This window comes from Castor canadensis, chromosome 4 (genome assembly GCF_047511655.1).
Source record: "Castor canadensis chromosome 4, mCasCan1.hap1v2, whole genome shotgun sequence".
In the NCBI taxonomy this organism is placed as follows: domain Eukaryota; kingdom Metazoa; phylum Chordata; class Mammalia; order Rodentia; family Castoridae; genus Castor; species Castor canadensis.
The window spans coordinates 60,001,189-60,019,462 of NC_133389.1; the positions used below are offsets into that span (position 1 = coordinate 60,001,189).

Here is an 18,274-nt window from a genome sequence, read left to right on the forward strand (position 1 = left end):
GAAAATATGACAAGTGTAATAATTTTTTTTAAAGCAGTTCAAAGATGTGCTTAGACTCTGCGGTTTCTTACATTGAGGATGAATGTCTAAAATATTTACAAGAGAGAGTGACTAGGTTTGTATTTGGAAAAATACAACAGAATGTAACAAAAAGAATGTAGGCAAATGGATGCACTGGTCTCTATGATTCTGGAATAAATGAACACTGCTCTTTGGAAAACAGTTAAAGAAAAAAACATTGTCCCTCAACCAAGAAATGGAAAGGATGTACAAGCTCCCAACTCCTTAAAGTTGTAAACAGTGTGGGTGTGAATGAACACTAAAGAACAACTAGACCCTGTGAAGTTTCCATAAGAGGAGTAGGTGTGTAACAAGTAATAAATGCAAGATACAGCTACAAAAATAGAGACAAGCGTATCCATATGAAATGGATCATGCTACAGAGAGAAAGCAGTTGTGTACAGAGCCATCAAAATCAAAACAGCTACTTAACAAAAAATGGAATGTCACCCAAAAGTTCTAAAATATTTGCATGAAAAACAAATTCCATAGTCCAGGATGTAAAATCCAAGTGAAAACTATCTCCTACCAGCCAAACTCTCCCAAAGAACAGGTGTCCCCCATTGGGTGAAGGAGCCCCAGTCCTACTGGGGTTGGGGTGTGAATCTGCAGAGGCTGTTCCAGGGGAAACTTCCATGCCCACATGCCAAACGCAAAGAGCAAAGCTCTGAAGTTTAGGAGAAGGAGCAGCCCCTCCAAAGCTCAAACAGCTGTAGAAGGTCCTTAAAGTCGTGGGCATGCCTCATGCCACCCACTTGTAGTGTGGAAAACACCCACTTCCTACTTCTCTGTCTAGCCTTTCTTAGCTCAATCCCTGTTTGTTCTCCAGTTACTTATTTAAGGTTTGATTTTCATGTGTTTATAATTTCCAGCATGGAGTATGGAAAATTTTAGAGAAAGTTATATTTAGATTATTTGCTTGCTAAGGTTAAAAATATCAAAAAAGATTGTACTCAATTATTAGAAAATAATTATATGTAAATAAGAACTGAAAACTGGCACTTAAAATTCTAAGTTTATATTTAGGAACAAAGGGGTGATGCGTTATCAGTGAATCAAAATGAAGACTATTCAGAGTAAGAAATCACACCTCAGGTATGTCTGGATTAAAGATGACAAAGACAAGTAACAGGAGAGGAAATCCTGGTGTGACTCAACGGACACACTCAGCCATGTGTCAACCATGTGCCAAATGACAAGACATTTTGTGAAATAACTCCAAAAAATAAAGATGTTTTCAAGGTAACAGGGAATCTTGAACTGTGAAGATGAGACACATTTTCTACTGCTCATTTATAACTTGCATATTCAGAAAAAAGGTAAATTCAAGTATTTGAAGCAAAAGAAAATATTTTTTAAGTGAAGGACAAGGCTTAGCTGAATTCTGTGAGCCAGTGAATATAATAATACCCAGAAATAGAATTATTTTGAAGAAATATAAGGAAGTAGTGCCAATTTTATTCTCTTACTATTCCACATGGTTTTCTTTCTAGTTTGCATTTTTCAGTTTCTTACCTGGGCTCACTGTTCACATTTTCAGGTTTCCCACTGAAGTTCAAACTACAAAGGTTTTTCAATTTTGAATGCGAGGAGTCTGATTCCAAATTTGCCTGTGTTTGTTCTCTCAGGCGATCATGAAGTGTTGCCTCCTTTTTCAAGTTCATGTCCGAGTAAGGGCAGCCAAAAGCACTGGTTTGTATAAAAATGAAAGCACAGTTGTCAGATGAGAGTGATAAATCAGAGATCCATTGTCATTGGAACAGAATTACATTTAATATTTAAAAAAATGAATAGAGACATTTTTCTCTCACTGCACACACTCAAATAACTGTTTCTTTTCACACTGCCTTTTGAGAAAATCCCAGTCTAGACCATAGACACAGGTTAGCAAAGTATTACAGACAGCACATACAGCATTTACAGTTTTGGAAACTTAAAAAACTAAGAACAGCATGCAGAGGTCCTTCCAATGAAGCAGTGAAAAACATTACACTGCACTTGACTCTGTTTGCACCCTTTGGTATTGATGCCCTGCATCATCAAATTCTACAGCTAAATACAAACATTTCTATCAGGTGTCTAGAAACACTATGTATTTCTGCTTAACCCTGCTATGACCTTTTGGGGAGTATTGTGTTAGGGTGTATGGGGACACACTGCAGGAAAATAAGGAGGGACCCAAGCTCAGGTCAGCTGGCTCTCTCCTTGCCCCTCACCATAAAATTAAATCCTGAACACTTGGTGCTGCTGGTGCCTGACAACAGGTCATGGGCAGAAGGATCTGCCTGAGCACATGACCTGGATCCCTCCACAGGCTGATGCCTGAACCCTCCTCTGGGGAAGTTGTTTACTGCCCAAGTTTCAGAGTTTCTCCTTAGTGGAGTAGGAAAAGCAAATTAAACTCAGAGGAGTACTGTGACTAAGAGAAGTCACCCCCCACACACACACACACATGCATTAAATGGTGCTGATGTCAATGCATCAACACTACTACAGTTGGCTACTGTTTAGGAGTTCACTTCCTATTCATTGTAAACTTACTGATACTCAGTACACATTAAATTATTTATGAATAAATGACAATTTTCCTTTGTTGTTTTAAGTCATGATAAAATCAAGATCAAAGAAAATTTCCCTCTATTTTAGGTTAGATTGAGATTTCCAGGGAGGGCCTGTAAACAACTTACTCCAGAGGGACTCTAGTTCCTAGATCTATCTGGAATGGACTCTGGAATTGGGGATTAGGTGGTTAGAATGACACCAGCCTGGCCTAATATGACATGGTAGACCTGAACCAGCATTATGACTGGTCAACACCCTTTGCTATAAACAAGAGGATGCCTTTACATGAATGTTCTATAATTGATAATAATTAGAATAATCAGTTTGTTTATTCATCTATTCAGTTACTGAGTCAATAGTAGACTAACTGGGTACATGCTACATGCTTGAGAATATAAATCTAGTGAAGAACTTAAGACATACATACCAATAAACATGATTTATAATAAACATAAACAAATACCCTTAGGAGTATACAATAAGCCTATCATAATAGAAGGTGTTTTCATATATTATTTCTAATATTTATAGCTAAATACTCAAGGATGGTATTAAGGTTTTGTTTTTTTTTTTATAGGTGAAGAAACAAGATAACACAGTATAAGCAACTTTCCCAAGGCCTCTTGGTACTTTCTTAGGAAGCCCCAAAATCACTTAATTTTAAGTGGGCAGAAGTGGGCAAAGGTGTTTAGTACTATCAAGAAATGGAAACATGAGCCAGGTGGGGGCTCAAGCCTATAATCCTAGCTACTTGGGAAGCTGAGATAGGGAAGATCATTGTTTGAGGCCAGCCTGGGTAAAAAGTTCATGAGACTTCACCTCAACCAGTAGCTGGGTATGGTGGAATATTCCCTGTCATTCCAAGCTACACAGGAGGCTGAGATGAGGAGGACTGCAGTGTAGGCCAGCCCAGCCATAAAGTAAGACCTAGCTCAAAAATAACCAGTGCAAAAAGGACTGGGAGCTTGGCTCAAGTGGTACAGCTCCTGCCCAGCAAGTGTGAGGCCTGGAGTTCAACCCCAAGTACCACCAAAATTAAGTTAAAAAAAAAAAAAAAAGAAACATGATGGAAATCATGCATATTTCTTGTGCAAAGAAAAGCAGAGGCTAGTATTCACAGGCTAAGGTAGCACTGAGTCAGCCATGGTTTGATGGCTGAGGAAACACATCAGCACATGCGGAGTCCTTATAAAATGCAATTTCCAGTAGCAGCAGAGCAGCAGTGATCTGTTTAGACTTCAACATAGGAGACTTAAGGGAGATTTCAGAAAGCACTCTCTGCCAAGAAAAGTTAAAAGGTGTTACACTAACCTAGAGAGGGGAGAAATACTTCTTAAGCACAGCTGTGTTTTCACTAAAATTCTGTTTGTTATCCAGAAGCTCTGCTGTCCATCTATGTAATGCTAGGTCCCAATTTGAGACTATTTTTCTGCTTATACTGGGGTTTTGAACTCAAGGTCTTACACTTGTTAGGCAGGTGCTCTACCACTTGAGCCGTGCCTTCAGCCATACCTCCACGCTCCAGGTATTTTTCTGAGAGTCTCAACCTTTATGTCCTGGCTGGCTTAGACCAAGATCCTCTGATTTATGCTTCCTGGGTAACTAGAATAACAGACAGTGCCACCATGTCCAATTTTATTGGTTGAGATGGGGTCTCACAAACGTTTTGCTCAGGCTGGTCTCAAATTGTCATCCTCCCAACCTCCATCTCCCAAACAGCTCAGATTATAGGCGTGAGCCACCAAGTCTGGCCTAATTTGAGACTTTTAATGATCATTATCATTGTGAACTTTCTTCTTAATCTCCTATAACCTTATTTGTCCAGCATTTGGAGATAGCAACCATAGACTCCCCTTGCTCAGTACTTGCTTATGCTGAGACAGTTTGTTTTTCCATCCTCATTTATAAATGAATGTCTCCAGTCATTTAATCATTTGCCTGTGTCCTAACCTCATTTTGGCTCCTCTTTGTCTCCCTGGTCCAAATGGACCCCAGCAGCATTACTCGAATGAGATAGTTCCCAATGCCCCAAGGCAAGGCATGTAAGGACCCAGCTCCATATTATACAGCAGAGAATCAAGTGTGAAGTTCAAAAGAAAATACTAAATGTCAAAAACATACTTTGCAGAAGGAGAGGCTGGTGAAGAATTTGAGAAGATCATGATGAGTTGAAAGAAAGTGCAAAAGATGTGGGGATGAGGGGACTTTCAGATATAATTGTCTGCAAAGTTTAAAGCCTCAGAACTTGAGTTCTGAGACTCTACCATAAGCCAGTTCCTGTATTGCCACCTGTGCTCTTTGCAGAGAAATAGTTATGGTAAAAGAGGTGGCATCCCAACCTTAGCCTGCCTTCTTGCAAACTCAAACCTTTTCTGGTGTGCATGTGCATGCATGTGAGTGTTTAAGAGTATGTATGATTATCATAAACCTATTCACATAGGGAAAATGGCTGAAGTGGAGGTCATAAGTATGATAAAATCGCTTTAAACTTACTTTTGAATCTTTCAATTTAGCCAAATATTGGGAGAACATAGTTCTGGAAGATATAGTTACTTTAGAAAATTTTGACAGAGGTTGAAATTTCTGACTTCAAGTTCTGTTGGTTAAATGTAAGTTTCTGACTGAGAAATTCAAGGTCATTACCGATGGAGATCAGACAGGTTAAACACTGCAGGCTAAGAGAAGTAGGGCTCAGCAGTGCCTCTGTTAGATGCCTGGCTCTTCTGATCAAGCACCCCATTTCCCATTCCTCCTTAATTCATAGAGGAACTGTTTTACTGCAGGAAAAGAAGTTAGAGACAGCATGGTCTATGATGTTGACCCATATGAAACTGTAGTTTCTAAACAGTTGAATATTAGTACTTTCAATATGGTCCAACCAAATACAAAAACTTTCAGTCCCAACCTCATTAACAGTCCAGCAAATAAATATAGAATGTATGCTAAATAGGCAAAAAGTTGAGACAGTTGCAGACAAACTTTTGGAAAAGATTTTTTTTTTGACAAATCCTGCTAGCCTTCTTACCTAAAAAATGGAAGAAAGTCAAAACATATTAATGATTTACAGGGCCATTACTACAAATGCTATTAATGATTATAATAAAAATCCAGCAGTTTTATTTTTAGAATATCTATGAATCATGTTTAATATTGATGATAAGTGGGAAAGTAAACCATGTCTTTAAAAGAAGCATTCTGAGCCCTGTTCTGACCCTGAGTTTCAATGAGGTCAGTGGGTGGGAGGCAGTAGCTCCAAAGCTGATGCTGAATTCCCGCATTCTGTGGCAGGCCCAGGAGGTCCCTCTACCTCTGAATTCTCCTTCTTCCTTCCACAGCAGGGGTTCTTCATGACCAGGGCAGATTCCACTGTTCACATTCCCAGGACGCATCCTGACTGGAGGCCAGGGACAATTCACCATGGCCAGCCCTGGAACTCACATGCATATGCCAGCACCAGCAGCACCAGCTCCAATACCTGTGCACATGCCCTGCTCTGAGTCCTGTCAACCTCAAGGGCTTTGTGTCCTCTAGCTTCCTAAATGCCTTGTCTGCTGCCATGACTAGAATTCTGGTGCCTTACATGGATAGAATACTATGGTCCAACATTTTCTTGTAATCTCCTTCCCATGACAATCCTGACCTAAGAAGCAGAGATCCACTTCCCACATGCTACCTGGCCAGTTCTCTATATGCTTCTTACCCAGAAGGATTCCCCATTACATACCTTGCCCACTAGTTAGGATCCCAACCTTCCTCTAGGATTATTCCCATTTCAATTTCCCAGGGCCTAGATACTGACTTATTGTTTGCAAAACCCTATGGACACCATTTTGTGCTCATCCAACCACATTATCATCTTGCATCAGCAGTGTTTCATTTCTTATATCCAAGCAACAAAATTCTTATTTCTCTGTGACTATCCTACACTACTGAAAATAATGGGCCATGCTCTGTTAAATCTTGGACATGGGCAGTTGGAAATGGAAAGTTACAACTAAGTGCTCACAACTTACCCAATGGCAGCTTCCCAACCTGAGTACAGCTACATGCTCAGGATGGCCAGAAGGGGCTGGGGCACCTGGGTCCCAGACCTGTCCCTCTTTCCTTGAGTAACCTCTTGTTCTCCAAAGCTGATTATCACTTCCTTTCTGTGATATAGCATGGAAAAGGCTAGGAAGCATTAGAAATATAAACAAAAGGCAGAAGGAACAGCCCCTTGAATCCTTCACTTCACACATAAATTAAAACCCAGAAGTCAGCAGAATTGCAGGAAGTATCAAGTTATTGACAAACTTTCTTCTGATCTTGAAAAGCAAATGGCCTGATATAGACAAGCTGCTCTCATGGGGAATTCAGATGTAGGATATGCCCCTACCCATCCCAGGAACTAGAGATGCAGTTACACTTTACAGGGAGTGAATATGATCAAAATGTATTACATGCATGTGCAGAAATACCACAATAAAACTTCTAGATTGTACAGTTAATATGCACTAATAAGAATGTGGAAAAATTTCCAAAAAAAGGAGATCTGCTCCAAATGCAATTAACCCGCCTCCACAAGGCCTATTGTGTTTTATATTTCAGAAAAGCATTTTAGTTATTTTATCAGACAATTATACTCTTTTTCTTCTAGGAGCCAGATAAGACAACAAAGAGGAGTCATGCTTTAGCTGGGAGATTACATTCAAAAGTCACTGTATGGGGGTGGGTGGGAGATATCTTAATTTGGAAGCATTTACAGAAGAGAAGGTTGAAGCAGTTTACCTCCTAGAGCCAAAGGGGCAGTGGGAAATCAGTGAATGGTTGTCTTAGATCAGAGGAAGAGGGCAGAGAAAGAGGTTCACAGAAGGAAAGAGAAGAAAGGACGTAAATGCTGCTTGAGTCACCATTTGCCCTTCTTCTGATGGCAGGTGCTGTTGAAGCAAAGTGCATGCATCCTATCTCCCATGGAAGGAAAGCAACACCTTTCCCTGATGCAGTTCCCAGTAAAGTTGATTGTGACTGTCCTGACTGCCATATAACTCCATAACAACAGCCTATCTCTTCTCAGAATTTTACTGTCTTTAATGTGTATGTAGTCTAACCTATAAGGATATTAAATGGACCTCTTATTTTTAAGGAAATATCAAGGATGTTAAATGAACCTCTTATTTTTAAGGAAATATCAATTTCTTGGCCACGTGGCACCAGGAAGACATGATAAATATTTGAAATGAAGATCATTGAAATTATATCATAGTGATAATTTCATAAAAACTTTTAAAAGCTAACATGTGACTTAAAGTTTTGCTGATTTGACTTCTATGAGGGAGGATTAAGAGTAAGTATAAATGATACATATGTGAATGCAGATCAGAAGGAAGAACCAGAATAGGACTTTAATATCTACTGAAAAATGTAACACAATTTTATTATATCATTGTCAAACCTAGAAACGGACAAACCATATGTTTGTATATGTGTTTTTGTGTAGGTGTGTATATATATGTGTGTATATATATATTACATATATAATTCTCAGATTTCACAATTTTCTCCAAATCCTGTACCTTTTAGATGAGCTCTTAAGATATTTTTCTCTGAATCCATCTAACTTTCATCCATAAAACAGCCCATACCTCACCTAATTATTATTTGATATACTAGATAATTTAGTGCATACAGAATAAGAAAAGGTATGGGTATTAAAATAATTTTCAAGCTGGGCATGGTGGTGAATACTTATAATGCCAGCTACTTGGGAGATGGAGGTAAGAGGACTGTGAGTTCCAGGTCAGCCTGGGCAAAGACATCAAAAACCTGTATCAAAAATAAAATAAAAACGAAGTACTAGAGGTATTGCTCAAGTGGTAGAGGACTTGCCAAATAAACATGAGGCCCTGGGTTCAACCCCCCAGTACCACAAAAAAAAGTTTCAGAAGTACAGTTAGTGAAAAATATTTATATATTTAGCATATATAAATGTAGAACTCAAAGAGATAAGAAAACACTTGTCCTCAAAATATTCCTGGGTAATTCAGTCTGTGAAATCATCCTAAATCTTACAAACTCCCAAAGGCCAATAAGGAAGCTGGAAGAGGATTACTACATAAACTAAGCATTATAATCAGTTTAGTATGGTGGTGAGAAGAATGGGCTGAACAATCAGAGAAAACTGTATTATATACACTAGCTCTGAGACTTTGGGAAAGTGATTCAACCTTTCTGCTTTTCATTTCTTCCATATAAAATGGTGATAATAGGGTTTTTTGTGACAACAAAAATAAGACAATCCATGCGAAGTTCCAATGCAGTAGGCAGCACAAATTAAATGCTCAAGAGTTTTAAAAATTTCAGAACCTTGTTACCATTTGGATTTCAAGTTTCCCCAAAAGGCTCAGGTACTGAAGATTTTTTGTCCAGCTGGTGGCACCATTTTGGGAGGTTCTAAGGGAGGGAAGTGTCTTGGGGGCTATGTCTTTTCCCAGGCCCCTCTCTTCTACTCCCTATCTGCTGTGAGGTGAGCTGGTTCTCTCCATCACCTGCTCCCAGTCATGATGTTCTGCTTCAGCATAGTCCCAGAATCAAGAGAACCAAAAGAAATCTCTCCTCCTTCTTAGTTGCTCTGTCAGGTATTTATTTGTTCAAAGCAACAGAAAGTATGACTAATACAGATTTACTCTGACACAAAATATAATACTAATTACCTCTTTTATTGCCGTAAATGTATTTTTCAGTTGCACAGTTTCCATTTAGTTCTTCTTTTGTCTTCTAATTCTCTAGTAATACTCTTTAATTTGTGTTGAATGTGTCAATAATTGCTTATGAAGCTTTTTTATCTTATATTAACCTTCTGTTTTAACAGGCCTCCTTTGACTCTGCAGTCTCTAGTGGAAGTGTGTGGGGGAGAATACTGTCTCGCAGTTGCCAAGGCAGGGTAGAAGTCTAGGATCCTCAGTAGACCCCTACTGATACCACCATGGCTAGGAGGGTGATACTTCTCCATGTGGCCTCCACTGACACCACTGTGGGAGGAGCTTGTTAATGCTGGTCTGTCTTAAAGGACCTGGATAACTGGCCTCCTCCATTATCACTCAGCAGAGAGGATGAGGGACACATTGTCAATGCAGAATTGGGACAGAATCCATGATCTCTACTGACAATTTGTCTGGCAGGGATGACTTGATACCACCAAGTATGAATGAAAATGCTAGCTCCCCACCCAGGTTTTTCTGACATAAGCTTGATGTGAGTGTTTGGAGGGTGGAATATAGAGCCCGTTGCTATAGCTCTGAGCTCAGTCTTTACCGACAGCGTTTGGTTGGAGTAGATGATTACTGTCAACAAATTTCAACTTGCTAGGCTTCTCCTTTCTGGTACTTTGACCTGAAAGATCAGGCTTTCCTTGGGGTTATTTTTCCTCCACCATTGGTGTTTTCAGATTTCCAGCTTCTTCAACAACCATTCCAGGATATGAGGGAAATGAAAACACCAGGAACTCACTATACTGTTCCTTAGGTGTCAAAGTCCCCAGTTGGTCTGCTTCCTTCAGAGTTTTTACATGCTTATTTTGTATTGTACATATATTTATGTATACTATTTTATGTATATACTATACATATATATGTGTTTATCTACTTATCTATATCTATATATCTATATAATGTCCAGGTTTTCATGGGAGGAACAGAGAAAAGCATATCTACTCCATCTTTCAGGGAGCAGAGGTCACCTAATGATCTTTTTAATTTTGAAGAACTTTACTGAACACTTGTTCTGAACTACAACCCTCTCTATATGTCTTTCTGTCTCTCTGTCAATACTGGGGATTTGAACTCAGGGCCTTGCTTGGCAAACATGAAGACTTGAGCCACGCCCCTGGGCTTGTATTTCTCTTTTATAAATGGAGAACTTTTCTGTTCAACTAAGCACACAGGGACAGCTGAAGCAGCAAAAGAGGCTTTTAAGACAGGCTAGACCCAGTTTTAATCCTGCTCCACACCAATCCTCACCATCTCTAGCTCATGGTTTCCTCATATGAAACATGAAGATTGTTACATATGACACTGGATGCAGAGGACTGAACATAGAATACCCTGCTTATGTGCATTCAATAAATAAAATTTCTTTCTAACTCTAACTTATCCTTTTAGAATTCATCCTGCAAGTGACTACTGAAATTCAATTTTCACACTGCAGATGCATTTCCAGAAAGAAAGAGCGATTATTTCTTTCTTTCCCTTCTTAGCCTTAAGTTGAATTTTTCTCACATAGCATTCAAAGACCTCCTACCTGACCCAGACCGCCTTTCCAAGATTTCTCCCTCCAAACTCAAGGTTCAGTCACATCAGAATAATCAGTGCTCTCCAGGTTTAACACACTTTCCAGATTTTATGAATATCTAATACATTATACTGGTGTTTGTACTGATCCATCTTCTACACTGAAATTAAGTTTCTTAAAGACAGAAATTATAAGTGTAAATTCAGTAAACTCAGGTGACCTTATATGTCATCACCTCAGCAGCCTATCAGTTTCTAAAGAGATACCAGTCATTTATCTGGTATAGGGCAATTTCTGTATTTGTTGATGTCTCTCAGATTGATGCCAAGGAGAAGTTCAAGCTCAAAGGTCAGTAAAAACTGTAATGTCTCAGTTAGCACAGAACTTGCTCTCACTCTCATCTTGCTCCCTTCACCTATGTCTTCAAACTTAGCCATGTTGGCTCTTTTCTTTCCAGTTCCATCCTGGTTGATTCCTTCCTCCTAGGGGCAACCTCTGTTCTTCTAGAAAACTTCATTGAGCCTTTCTCACTTTCCAGCATTGCTACTTACTTATTATTCCAATGAAACAAGGCAAGATTTGAGACCCAGCTCCTGCCTAGAGAAAATGCCATTCCCTACCACAAGTTAGTCTACTGAGCTCTGGAGAGGGTTTTGGAAATATTCACAGATTTGAAACTGATAAAAAGCAGAGTACATGCAGAGAATATGAACTCTGCAGCTGGTGTATCCAGAAATAGATGGACATCAGATGCACTCTCCATCTATTTTTGCTTCATGGGAGCTTGGAGCTTAGTCATTTCATTAATTTAATATCAAAAACTCAATCAACTCCAAGATGTTATATTTAATTGAATTCTTTAGAAGATGCACTTTGATGGAGTTTTCTGAATTCTGTTGTAGGTAAATGTTTAGTAATCAGGACAGGGAAGGGAATATATCTAGGTTGAAGCTGAAAGTGTGCATGTGTGTGCGTGCACACGCACATCCCATTTCCTCTAAAGTATCTGAGTACATGGTGACTATGAACTTGCAAGGAATAAACTGGTCTCAAGGTATGTGACAGTACACTAACTAGAAACACTAATGGTCTTTAGAAAATTTATGCTGAAATCAGATTAATGTACTAAATAAGTAATTTTTGTAATTTATGCATGGAGAGGATCTGATGAATAGGACCTGCAGTTTAAGAATTTCTACCAGAACACTATCTACACAGTTAACAGTAAGCAGGAAATTAAACAAATGAAGTGATTAACATTCTACATTATCAACTCAATCAAAACAATTATAGTGATGTTTGTTTTTCTATTATTACAATGAACATTTTTGTTATGATAACAAAAGTTATTTCTATCCTTTTAATTATAATATTTTGGTTAAGGGTGTGAACATGTCAAAGTAATTTCTTATAGTTTAATATGCAAATACATTTTTAGTTACTATATTCTCATTTGAAATACATTTAATTTCTGCAAAGGTCTTTAAAATATGTTTTTTCTCTTTTTATTTTTTATAAACATGTACTTTTTTATAAAAACAAAATGTCACTTAGAAAAGATGCCATGTAGGGTTTGGCATAGTGGCTCATGCCTATAATACCAGCTACTTAGAAGTCAGATTGAGAGGATCATGGTTTGAGGCCCGTCTAAGCAAAACGTTAGCATACCTCATCTCAACAAACAAGCCAGGAGTGGTGGCATACAGTTGTAATCCATATTTGTGGGAGCTTTTGGTAGCAGGATCACTATCTGAGGCTGGACTAGGGAAAAAAAAAAACAAGACCCTAGCTGAAAACTAACTAAAGCAGAAAGTACTAGAGGCATGGCTCAAGTAAATAGTGAAAATTAAAAAAACATAACAACAAAACATAGTGTTGGTGTGAATGTGCAGAAATTGAAACCCTGTTGGTAGGAATGTACTCTGAAAAACAGTACAGAGATTTTTAAACAGATTAAATTTACATTTTTATCTAGCAATCCCATTCATGGCTGGCTGTTTATCCAGTAGAACTGAAGTGAGGACCCGAAAGTCCTCAATTTACGTGCACACCTATGTTCACTGCACCTTTATGGACAACTGGCAAAAGGTGGAAACAACACAAATGTCCACTGACGTATACACGGATGAGGACAATGTGGTACATGATCTGTCTGGACAAAAAGAAGGAAATCCACCACATGTGACAACATAGACCTTCAAGGATGTTATCCCAGGGAAATCAGCCGACTTGTGAAGAACAAACACCGTATGACTCCACTTCCATGAGGTGTGTTAGGTAGTTGGACATAGAACCAGAGAGCAGAATGTCAGGTCTCCAGGGCTGTCAAGGAAGGAGGGGGAGTTACTGTTCCACAGGATCGAGTTCCAGTTACTCTAGATATTAAGTTTCAGTTCTAGAAATCTGCTGAACACTGGGCCTTTAGTAAACAATATTGGATTGCACATGGAAAAATTGTTAAGAGATTAAATCTCAGGTTAAGTATTCTCACCACAGTTTTTAAAAAAGCTGGAGCAGTAGAGGTATGGCTCAAGAGGTACAGCACCTGCTTTGCAAGCATGAAGCCCAGAATTAAAATCCCAGTACTCCTCCCCGCAAAACAGGTGACCTTTTATCATCCCATTGTGTGTAAAGAAAAGCTCATTCGTAGGTTCAAGTATGTATAGACAGGTTCTATATTTAAAAAGTTGATTGTCAATTATATTTCCTCTAAATTAGTTAACAGGTCAGAGGCAAATGTGTTTTGTAATTTTGTGTGTGCAAGGCAATACTGTCCTCCTTAGAAATATGAACCTTGCTTGCTTCAGCAGCACATGTACTAAAATTGAAATGATACACAGAAGATTAGCATGGCTCCTGCACAAGAATGACATGCAAATTTGTGAAGAGTTCCATTAAAAAAAAAAGAAATATGAACCAAGATATCTCTTGAAGAGAGCTGCCTTAAAATAGCCATTACACAAACAAATAAAGAAACAAACAAAAGATCTTGAGATATTAAAGAAAGGTCATTAGTGTTATTGGTGGTAATAGAGGGTATCCACTTCTTTCAAGAGGCCATGTCAATACTACCTTCCTACCATAAATTACTCTACAATATTATTCAAACAAAGCATTTGTTTATGGGAATACACAAAATATTTTATAAAAGACTAACAAGCTAGCCTAAAGCATATACATGGATGCTTTTATTTCTATTAAATTCAGGCAGCAAAATTATTTAAAAAAAATTAAACATAACTTGATTACTCTAACATTAATAACATTGACAACAGGTTATACTTCCATAGGTTTTACTAGGTACTACACAGATCTAAGTTCTCTTTCTGTATTAACTCATTCAGTTCACACAATATCCTCATGATGCTGGTACTGCTATTATCTGCATTTTATAGATGAAGAAACTGAGATGCAAACAGGCGGAGTCATTTAATCAAGGTCACATGGTTGAGAAGTTATGCTGTTAGGATTGAAGCCTAAATAACTCAATGCTAGGGTTTAGTATTAAGAACTGTGCCAAAGTATGTCTGGCGCAAGATTTTTCTCTGAATACATCAGAGAAAATAATGATGAAACACCTGGCACAATGCTTTGTACATACTAAGTGCTTTCCCAAATGCTTATCAGTGATATTAACATATTTATATAACATCTTTGGCATTGTTTTTATTTGGAGAGTAAGAGGGGAAACTGGAATACTCATAGGGAATTCAATAGAGTTTTAAAAAATTTCATTCTCAAATGTAGACTTGCGGCAAGAATAGAACACGTGGTGGAGATGGAATTCTTTAGAACGAAAGGCACATTTTCTGCATGGAATGAAAAGCAATGTGGAGAACTGGCCATCTGGATTTTTTTTTATTGGGAAGAGCTGTAACTTATAAACAGTGAGAGAGAAGAAGACAGAAAAGAGAACGCCTTAACTTTCTGCCAGAAAAAGATTTTCAACCTCCATCCTTGCATGTTTTAAAATGAAAATTTAGGTATTTTATACCCATATATACACTAAGGTTGCATCTACAACAGTGAATTACATTTCACCTAACACAGCTCTTAAAAGCATACAAATAGTGTTTGTTTTTAATTGTGAGGCAACAAGCCTTTACCACTTCCTTCTAACCATAAGTATTTGCAGAGTGGCCCTGTTTGCACAGCCATGGACTAGATGTGGAAGCCCATCCATAACATAAGGGCCTTTGACCCGGAAGCTGAAAACCAAATAGACTGAAATCTAAAAGGTGAGAGGAGTGGAGTGTATGCTGTGGTTCACTGTTTTGTGTACAGTACATGTTCCATAGTGATATACTCATAACCACAGGAAAATGTACTTATTAAACTTTTAATATGGAACCAAGAATTAGAGGAGCATTACCACATTATAAGCATTATAATAAATCAAATATGGGCAAGGAAGATTTTCATAAAATTGCTTTTGCTCCTGCTGCTATGTTTCTTAATTTGGTGAACAGGCAGATGCAGGGGCAAGTTCTTGAAATCAGACTGGTCTCAACTGGTTTCCAGGAAGAAAGAGAGAGGCAAGACACTAAGAGGTGATACAGTGGGCTGAGGACCAGTATGGGAAGGTTGTGTCTCTGTGTGTGTGTGTGTGTGTGTGTGTGTGTGTGTGTCTGAAGGTCATGGGTTGTTGGATTGGGAAAGGGTATCCACTGGCTATGAGATACAGCTTGAGGGAAAACTGGGCAGAACCTGCAGGGCTGGCAGGAGAGTAGGAGAGTCAAGAGTCTGGGCAGGAGCAGAAGGAAAAGTTGGTTCTAACACATATTTTACCAAAAACAGCCAATGGCACTTGGGAACATACCAAATTTGGAGGTGATTAAAGAAGACAATGGACCATGAGTGTGATGGTGGAGCTAGGAAAGGCAGAGAGGCTGACTTGGGACTAAGAGCATGCATTTGTCTAATATATCATGTTATATGTTAGGGCATGGTAGTTCTGGATTCATTCCACAGGTGGGCAAAGATAAGGAATCAGACTCAGAGATGACTTCCAGGATGCCACACTAGTAGACATCTGTGAAAGAAGCAGATGACTGATACATTCTCTTTTTAGCCCTCAAATAGACTGGCTGCTGCTCTTAATACAAACACCCGTTTAATGTTACTTGGAAATCTTCAAAAGGTCTTGACTACCACCACTTCACCATGTTTACTCTGTCCAGAACACAATTTCTTCTGAGTAACAGGATTAACCCCTGAGCTCCCTCAAGCATCACAGATACTCCATCAGGAAGGATGGTCTGAGAAAGCTTCCTCTCACCCTCTAACCACTCACAGCCTTGGAATGTTGTCTTCTGAGCAGGCTGTGCTACCCCTGTGGTCTCCAACTGCAATCCACACTGGGGATTTGACGTTACCTAAGGACAAAGCTTTAGTGCTAAAGAGTACTTGGATCAAAAAAACAAAAAAACCCAAAAACCCACCACTGGTAGAGCTGGGGGAAGATTCTAGGGAGGAGGCAGGACTTGTGCATGGCATGAGGGAGGATAATCAAAATGGCAGAAAAAATCTGTTTATCTGCTGGCATTTTACCCTCTTGAATTTTTTCAAAATGAAAGAGATTTGCATTGCTTTTTCATACTTTTCTCTGGTCTCTTTCTAACACCTCCTTTTTACCTTAAAGAAAAGACAGGTCAGCATACTTTCCTGACATGGAGCTACCTGCAACCCAGGGCACCATGGCCAATATAGGATATGTACTGAGTGAGGCCAACTCAGTGTACTCACAGAGCAAACAAAGGAGGGGCCCAGTGGGCATTAGCCTACAGAGCCAAGGCCATATTTTTCACAGGTACCTACTAGTAGCCCAAACAAATTATTTAAAATAATTTGGAGGTGAAGTATGGAGGTCCATAGTTCTTTGCAAGGTGAGAGTTCTCTGTTACCAGCAGGAAAACTCTCTAACCCAATAATATCTGAGACCTGAATCAATTTCATATGTAATCTACCCTTCTGAGAAAACAGACCAATAAACAAGGAATATATAGAAACTAAACAACAGGGAAACAAAAAGTGTTGGAAACAACAGGCACTTCTCAATACTAACAATGAATGTAAACGGCCTTAATGCCCCAATCAAGAGACACAGAATAGCAAATTGTATTAAAAAACAAGACCTAACCATATGTTGCTTACAAGAGATTCATCTAACTGAAAAAAATAAACACTGGCTCAGACTCAGTGTGAGGAAAAGTTTTTAAAGCAAATGGACCCCATAAACAAGCAGGAGTGCTATACTCATATCTGACAAAGTAGACTTCAAACTAAAATCAATCAGAAGAGACAAAGAAGGTCACTTCATATTAATGAAAGGAACAATTCATCAAGAGTAATTATCAATCATTAACATATATGCACAAACCACAGGGGCACCCATCTACATTAAAAAAAAAAAAAAAAAAAAAACCTCTACTGGCTCTAAGAGCACAGACAGACACTACCAGGAGACCTGAACACCTCACTGTCACCAACAGATAGATCATCCAGACAAAAGATAAACAAAGAAACTTCAGAGCTACTACACACATTAGACCAAATAGACATGGTTGACATCTACAGAATATTTCACCCAATGACTAGGCAATACACATTTTTTTCTGCAGCTCATGGAACTTTCTCCAGAGAGAAATGGATCATATTTTAGGATACAAAGCAAGTCTCAAGAAATTTAAGAAAATCAAAATAATGTCCTGCATCGTATCAGATCGTAACGGAATACAACTAGACCTCAACAAAAGAATCCCCAGAAAATACTCAAACACAAGGAAACTGAACAACACTCTATGTTAAAAAACCAATAGGTGACCCAAGTCATATGGAAAGAATTCAAAAAATTCCTAGAATCCAATGAAAATGAAAATACAACATACTAGAATCTGTGGGGCACAGCCAAGGCCATGCTAAGGGGAAAGTTTATAGCTATATGTGCCTTCATTTAAAAAAAAGAGACTTCTCAAATAATCTAATGATGCACCTTAAGCTCCTAGAAAAACAAGAACAAAGCAAACCCAGGACCAGCAAATGGAGAGAAGTAACAAAGATCAGGGCCAAGATTAAGGAATTTGAAACCAAACAAACTATACAAACAATCGATGAAACAAAAAGCTGTTTCTTTCAAAAGATTAACGAGATCGACAAACCCTTAGCCAATATGACAAAACAGAGGGGGAAAAAGATCCAAATTAATAAAATCAGACATGAAAAAGGGGAAATAACCACAAATACCAGAAAAAGGGGACATATCACAATCCAGAAAACGATTAGAGAGTACTTTGAAAACTTATATTCAAGTAAACTGGAAAATCTAGATGAAATGGATAAATTCCTAGTAGCATGCAATCAACCAAAATTGAGCCAAAGATATTAATCA

At 38.5% G+C, this 18,274-nt stretch overlaps 1 protein-coding gene and 1 non-coding gene across 4 annotated transcripts in view; one reads left to right on the top strand and one right to left on the bottom strand.

Annotated features, from left to right (window-relative positions):
- The window catches only part of L3mbtl4 (L3MBTL histone methyl-lysine binding protein 4), a 469,587-nt gene that overhangs the window by 107,486 nt on the left and 343,827 nt on the right, over window positions 1–18,274 (bottom strand). For all 3 annotated transcript variants that reach the window (XM_074070308.1, XM_074070309.1, XM_074070310.1), the window contains one exon: window positions 1,576–1,749. In XM_074070308.1, coding sequence (XP_073926409.1) covers window positions 1,576–1,749 — 174 coding nt within the window. The remainder of the gene's footprint in view (window positions 1–1,575; window positions 1,750–18,274) is intronic.
- Window positions 13,686–13,788, top strand: LOC141422826 (U6 spliceosomal RNA). Its single transcript, XR_012447548.1, has one exon. It is a non-coding gene; the product is annotated as a U6 spliceosomal RNA (small nuclear RNA).